The sequence below is a fragment of the Aedes aegypti genome, chromosome 3, assembly GCF_002204515.2.
Source record: "Aedes aegypti strain LVP_AGWG chromosome 3, AaegL5.0 Primary Assembly, whole genome shotgun sequence".
Taxonomy (NCBI): domain Eukaryota; kingdom Metazoa; phylum Arthropoda; class Insecta; order Diptera; family Culicidae; genus Aedes; species Aedes aegypti.
In genome coordinates, this window is record NC_035109.1 from 216,228,605 (window position 1) to 216,236,300 (window position 7,696).

General features: G+C 38.3%; 1 protein-coding gene across 1 annotated transcript; it reads left to right on the top strand.

The window, feature by feature from the left end:
- Positions 1-5,422: 5,422 nt before the first annotated feature.
- Positions 5,423-6,526, top strand: LOC5570054 (gamma-glutamylcyclotransferase). Its single transcript, XM_001658896.2, has 2 exons — positions 5,423-5,814; positions 5,874-6,526. Exons 1-2 carry the CDS (start codon positions 5,692-5,694, stop codon positions 6,312-6,314), a joined length of 564 nt encoding a protein of 187 aa, XP_001658946.1. The 5' UTR covers positions 5,423-5,691; the 3' UTR covers positions 6,315-6,526.
- The last annotated feature ends 1,170 nt before the right edge of the window (positions 6,527-7,696 follow it).

A 7,696-nucleotide genomic window follows, 5' to 3' on the forward strand; every position in this document is an offset into this window, starting at 1 on the left:
TGTGGCCCGTTTTTCAATGTTTGTCCAGAAAAATCGAAGGCACACAACAAATGACAACTAGCGATTTTCACTAAGTCTGCCTTGATTGTCGTTGGCAAACTGGAGTAATCTTGCAACTTGGAAAACAATTGTATCCAATTTCGTGTGTGGTATCTGTGTCTCCCTCCCAGGTTTAGACCTGAGAGGGAGAAACCAATACAAAATGTCTCTACGTCACAGTGAGCCTAGATTATGCTGTCACGAACTGTCACTGTGAGCCCGGATCTTAAACAATGGACAAACATGATAAAAGCGCGTAACTAGCCAAAGCATATTTTTGCATTTCATCAAAAGTAGCAAAAATCGAATTAGAATCAATTCATGCACATTCAAAAGTAACGTCACAAGGGTGCCGTTTATTCTAATTGATTGTAACGTACTGGAATGAGGCTCTTTTTACTGTTTTCAATAAAACTGATAATTGAACGCATAGAAAATTGTGGCCCTTTTTCAATGTTTGTCCAGAAAGATCGAAGGTACACAACAAATGAAAACTAGCGATTTGCACCAAGCCTGCCTTGATTGTCGTTGGCAAACTGGAGTTATCTTGCAGTTTGGAAAAATGTTGTATCAAATTTCGTGTGTAGTATCTGTGCCTCCCTCCCAGGTTTAGACTAGTGATCAGTGATCCTTACTACACGCAAACAAATTTTGTTGTAGGGTAACCAATATATGTTGGACCCCCAGGGCCATTTTCCTGCATAATTCCCAGTTTTAATCGAAAGACCATTATGATCAAAACAGTTTCTAAAAACAACAAATATTGGTCGAAAAAATATTGGAAATGAAAATACAGTCGAAGCTTGTTATAACGACATCGTAAGGGACCGTCGTAATTGAGAAAAGTTATCCAGATTTTTACGAGCGATAATGGCTGCCACAAGTAGGCTCGCTTTCTGGTAGGGATTGGTCGATTTGACGTTTGGCATGGGTCCGCTCATACAAAACGACCCAAGCCAAACGTCAAATCGATCAATCCCTACCAGAAAGCGAGCCTGTTTGTGGCAGCCATTAGCGTTTTTAAAAAGCTGGATAAAGAATAGTTTTAACATTAAATTATTTTTCGAGGACCGAAAAATGTCGCTATAGAGAGCTTTCGTCGCTATAAGAAGTACCGCAATAACGAGTTTTGACTGTAGTTACTTATAATCATGGATATCAACCAATCTACACCTGGTATGAAATTCAAAATGTAGTAGACTGCAGCAGTAATTTGGTATATTTCTCTGTTTGTTACAAAAATCTCTGATTCCTGCCGGTGTAGAACTTTTAGTATATGCAAATCCGAGCTCCCGAAAATAAACTTAATGGCTAAAACTCAAAAAAAAAAATGGTTCGAATGACGTATAGAACGAATTACCTGAAGCAATTTTGGACAAATTTGTGAAATGAATCGAGGAAAAATTACCAATTCGACATATTTAGATTATCAAGTAAATATTAAAAGATTGAAGTCGTCCTTTCTAACAAATATCAATTTATTAGATGAAAATTGATTGCTGAATTGCATGCACAGTATTTAATTGTAGAAATGGGTTTTGTATAGAAGAAGTCGACCAAAGTCGTGGAAAATATAAGGATAACTCTTAATTCGTGGAGAAGTATGGTTCATTGTTTATTGGAATTTCTAGTGTATTTTCTTAAATTATTTCTAGTAAAGATACTGCAAGGATTTTTTTACTTACTTACTGTACTAACTTAAATTTTAACGCAAATCCTTGACGAGTATCCGACAAACTCTTTTTTTGGTTAGTATGCTTATGTCTTTTATAACAGCCTTTTTTGAGGTTCTTTCAGAGAATAGATTACACACTTAGATCAAATTACTGGGGTCGGCAAAATTTAACTGGGTTTTGGAACTACCGAAAAAGTCAGTAAAATGGAAACTGTCGCCACGCGTAATTAAAAAGCAAATTTCACCATGTTTTATTTTTTATCGATATATGATATAAAAAGAAAGCTCTCTGCAAAATTTCAGTAAAAAATCTTTGTATTTCGATTTCTAACATTTATTTTTAGTTTACTGACTTTTTCGGTAGTTCCAAAACCCAGTTATTTTTACCGAACAGATTGAATGTGTAAACAATCCTGTAGCCGAGGATTACTGCAATAGAAAGTTCACTAATTTCATTCAGCTGGTCTGTCAACTATTGGTTCTGGGTAGTAATTTTTTATAGGCCTTTTCATGTGACAGGTCCGTCTATGCATTTGTTTACATCGGTGGAAGACCGGTGCATACACGAGGCTGTCATTCATAGAAGAACTGTCAAAGAGCTTCCCGATCAGCTGTTTTGGAACGTCATGTGAATAGGCCTATAAGAGAGATTCGCGGAAGCTGACATTTCTGTCGAAGTGTGAGCCAATCGAGCAGCGAGAGCTGTCAAAGTGTGAGCCAAACGAACATGCGTTATGTTTGTTTTGAACTTTTCTTGAGGAGTAATGTAATCCGCTTGAAATTATTTCGGTAAAAGTAATTTTGCATGAAGCAAAAATATTAAATATTTTTCTTTTTTTTAATTTTTGTCAATGCGATTTTTAGTTGTTGATTTTTTCGATTGTTTATTAGTTTAGATATGTAGCTCAAAGATCTATAACGAAACAAAATAGACTTTTTAGCAATGAGGAAGTCATGTCCGTGTTACAATATTATTCTCGACGCCGACGCAAAATCAGCACTGCTGGTCTGTTGCCAAATCATCCTATTTTACTTCCGCTTATCTCTCTATAAAGGATCACTAGTTCTGGGTTTTGCCAAAATGTATTTAAATATCTCCGCCAGAAAATTCAGTCCAAAGTTGCTTACCGAATTTTGTCAGGATCTTCTCTTGTTTCCCATTTTCCGTTGGAAATGTCTATTATCTTTAGAATAACAAAAATCTGTTTCTTACTGTTTGAGTTTTTAACTCTGATCCAGCGTATAGCTTTTTATCATCCAATCATTAAGTGACCAGACGTTCCGCTTTTCGCGGGACAGTCCCGCATTTCGATCATTTGTCCCGCGCTGAAAAGTGTCCCGCGAAATGTCCCGCATTTTACTCAAATCATTAAAATGCCCCGCATATCTAGCGCAATTATTATAATTATCTATTGAAGTAGTTACGTTTCGAATTCTACGGCCACCAATGAAATGGTTCATTTGCAGCAAGCATCTCTGTGAGCCATATAAATCAAGGCAACTTTTTGTCCCACATTTTAGAGAGATGGACCAACTCTCAGAAAGACAGAAAATCATCGGGCTAATCTAAGGTTTTTAGTGCACAAACAATTCAACTTATTCTAAAATTTTCGTAAAATATAATGGTGTGCAATCAGTGAAAATCAACCTATCAGAAAAATTGAAGAGCTTTGATTTTTTTTATATTTTAAACAATATATTCAAAGTGTCACACTCATGATCTCACTTTACTGTTATACAATTCTCTAAGAATGCTACTCAGTGTTTCGTGAAAACCATTTACAAGAATCTGTAATAATCTTGCTCTGGATTCTGTCATATAAGGTACAGTTTCTAGAGATGGTCGGGTTCCACATTTTTCAAACCCGAACCCGACCCGTACCCGACATATTTTATTTCTTCAAACCCGGACCCGACCCGAACCCGAGAAAATAATTGAAAAGAAAACCCGGACCCGACCCGAACCCGAAAATATTTCGCTGTTGAAACCCGAACCCGACCCGAGACCCGAAAAAAAAACTGTAAGAAAAACCCGAGTTCACAAAGATGATAAATTCATCGTTTCTGATGCATAGGAAAGCTTTCTGGTAGTAACTATGTTTACAATTCTCACCAAACCCGACCCAAACCCGACTCAACCCGACTTTTTTCAAGCCCGAACCCGACCCGTACCCGATAATTTTGTAGCCTTCAAACCCGACCCGAACCCGAGCCCGAAAAATTTCAAATTTTAAAACCCGTTGGGTTTTGGGTTTGAAAACCCGAGACCCGACCATCTCTAACAGCTTCCCATCAGAATCTCGACTTAGATTCTGAAATTCCTGTGGGTTTGAGAATGCCATGCTGTCCAGAAATTTGGAAACTCCACTTTACAATTATATAAGCAAACTACTAAGAATCTTGTCAGAACATCATTAAGATTTATGTGAGTACATATTTTTCTAAATTTTCAAAGAAATATGTTCCAAAATCTGTGTCCTGATATTCATAGGAGTTCTGCTAAGTACCTACTCTGTAAGCCTTGTCAAGATTTCATTTGCAATAAACACTAAAAAAACAGTACTTTGACGTCAAAAAGCTACTCATGCTTTATTAACGTTCAAGGATCCGTTATCTTAATTTTCGTCATCATCGACACTTCTACAGCAGTTTTACAGTTCAAAACTGAAAGTTGTTCGACGAAAATATGTTCACTGTGTTTCAGTTAGAGAATAGAATACAACGAACATATTTTCATGTAAACTTTCATGATTTTAAACGAAAAAAACGGTTTAGTAAAATTTTAAAATTGATGACGGATCCTGCCCCCTGGGTCCCGCTTTTGAGCAAACTACATCTGGTCACTTTATCAATCACAAAAATAGTGACTTCAGCTACCATTTTTTTCTGAAAACTGTGTATTTTTTATGCAAATAGTGACATTTCAGTGAACAGGTCGAAAAAAGTGACCAATTCACTCGCTACCAGCCCTGCAAAAACGACACACAAAAAACCGCCACTTCTTTACACCTAAAATATCAAAATAAGATTACGCGCTATCTACTAAAATTGATCAAAATTTTCGAATAGTCAATGCTCAATAACTTTTTTCACAAGCATCGGATTGCTTTGTGGTCTTCGACAATGTTGTTCATCGTAAAAATACCTATCGAGATCTGTATTCAGCTTTTTATAGAGGATTATGGGCGACCTCTGGCGATTTTTCTTTGCCTAAGTAAGTTTTCCCATAGTAAATCCTATACAAACTTTGAACGGCTGGCGCTAAAATATAGTTTTACCGATCGAGCTGAAATTTTGCACAGTTGTTATGGGACCTAGAAGCGAACTAAAAAATTGACTGGAGCTAGAATCTAATTTTTGCATATAAGCGTGTCCCAGGCTATCCTGCATCCTGCCCATAGGCTAAAATATATTTGATGTTCGGTGATCATTGGCATTAAGAGCAACGTGTCTGTTTGGCCCCACATCTCGCTAAATATTTTCGCGTTTGGCTTCTATGTGTTTTGGAGCATGCGTCTTTCAAGCTACATATACAAATGTAGGCGGCAATGCAAAATGCATTATGCAGAGCCAGTATTTTTGCATTGATAACAGAACCAGCAACTGATTAGGTATGTTAACCATGCCAACAAATATTTTATTATGGTAGGTTTGTTCAACAAATTCTGGCTAATGTGCTGTATGAGAACACATTTGATTTTGTACTGAAGATATCTGTACCATCATAAATCGTACCTTATTTGCGCACCGGTTCGCTTTGGCTATGATAAAGATGACTGATCGCAATTTGTTTTTTTTTTATTTTCGCTACAGTCGGCGATTGTTTGCGATTTGTGAAAAATAATAGGTTGATGGTATGTGTGTTTGCCCGAAAGGCTGTCGTAGTTTGTCGTCTACAACAGAGATAGTGAAAGCCCTGATATGATTAAATTGGGTACATCGTCATTATTCACTTGATACGAACTGCTGCTGCGAAAATGGTGCTGACAGAGGCAACTTCTAGTACCTTCAACTATTTTGCTTTTGGAAGCAATCTCTTCTTGAAACGGATTCGCATGGAAAGCCCCAGTGCAGTGAGAAAAGGAATAGGATATTTGGAGGTAACAGAGTGCATTATTAACCAAAGGGTTTGGTGTACAAATCTTCATCATATCCGCAGGATTATAGACTAGACTTTTTCCACTATGCTGCACGATGGCGAGGCGCGCCTGCGACAATCGTTGAAGACAAAGGTCACCGAGTGTGGGGAGCAATCTGGCAAATCAATATAGAAAACCTTCCTGACCTGGACAAACAGGAAGGAGTTCACAATCAGGTTTACAAGCCTCTTACTTTGCCTATTCGTACCTCATCTGGTGAAGTGCTCCAATGTCGCATATATCAACTCGTAAAAAATCCACCAAAACTAGAAGGTACTGAAAGTGGTCGACCATTTGAGCGGCAGCCGTCGAAAACGTATATGAATATCATCGTTCGAGGAGCGATAGAATCTGGACTACCGTCGGATTACGTGGAAAAGTTGAAAACAATTAAGCACAATGGACACTCTGGTGATCCACACTTTGAAATCGATTTGGCTGTGCAGGATAAATTGCCTTAAATATTGATGTTATTCTATAATATACTAGCTAATTGAACGCGAAATAATTGTTTTCGACTACGCATAGCGATGGTCAAATGAAAAATAAATCTCATTATTACTTTTCTAATGATTTTTTTATATCGCTTTATCTTTAGGTCAGCAAAAAAAAAACCCTTTAGTTTGAGAATTTTATAAGGACTATGACCAAATAAATTTGTAAAATCCTCTAATTTTCTGTAGCTTTATTTTCATCCTTGAAATGTTATAGTATATTGAAAATATGATTCAAAATTATTGTACCATTGTTTATAAGAAGAAGAATTCTGCAGACTCCTGAAAATATAACTCAAGGAGTATACTGTTCATATTCACATAACAGTCCCATTTATAAGAAAATCCCATAGAACAAAGGCTGATATACCTTGGCCGACCAACAACCAATCTCTGCATTGAAATGTACAGAGAACGTTCATTGCCCTTGGCCTCAACCACTTTTTTACCCGGAACCTCCTTAAGGGCTGTCCATAAATCACGTTTTCTTCGGTATCCTTCCCCCCCCCCCCTCGTAGTCTTTTGAACGTACAAAGATATAAAAAAGGATAGATCGTAGTCATCTGAATGATTTTCTACAACGAGCTAGCAAAGTGTGGCGATACCACGAATAATTGAATTCAAAAACGAAATAATTACAGATTATAGTTCAAGTTGTACAGATTAACTTGCTGTTATTGAATTTGTTCCTTGAAATACCGTCTATGCTGAGGATCCTTGAACTTGACTCTTTCACTTCGTTCTGGTCTGCGGAGCGAGTTTGTTTCGGACCGGCAAATCATCAACCTAGCAATTTCCGTGACTACAGTGAGTTTTTAAACCACATCAGTAAAGTTTCGTCGAGCGACCCAAACCGGTGACCCCCGAATGAGTGGCGCGCACGTTACCGACCATTGTTAATGACCATCGTTGTGACGGCTGTGCCCCATGAGCAAGTCCACGAATCCAGTGTGAGGCGCCGTTGATAACGGCATAAGCGAGCAGTAGTAGCGAAGTCCGGAGGAGAACCGCGTGTCGTCCACGTGAGGTGCCGTAGCAACAGCAGCAACATGCCTCCACGCAAGTAAAGCCAAACCGTGAGTTCTTATTTTTCTATCCCATGCCCATGGTGAATTTCGCTCCTAGCCTAAGGTGAATCGCTAGCGTGGACACACCGTTCATTTTGGCACTATCGTTCGTCCCGCGTCGGTAGTCGGCAACATAATGTGCAGCCCTGATGAACACCACAAGTCGCACCGCACCCTAATGAATTTATCGCACACAAAAGAGAAGAGAGCACTAAGACTATCGAAATACATAGGGATCACTTAGGCGGCATCCACAAATTACGTAACGCTCTAGGGGGTGGG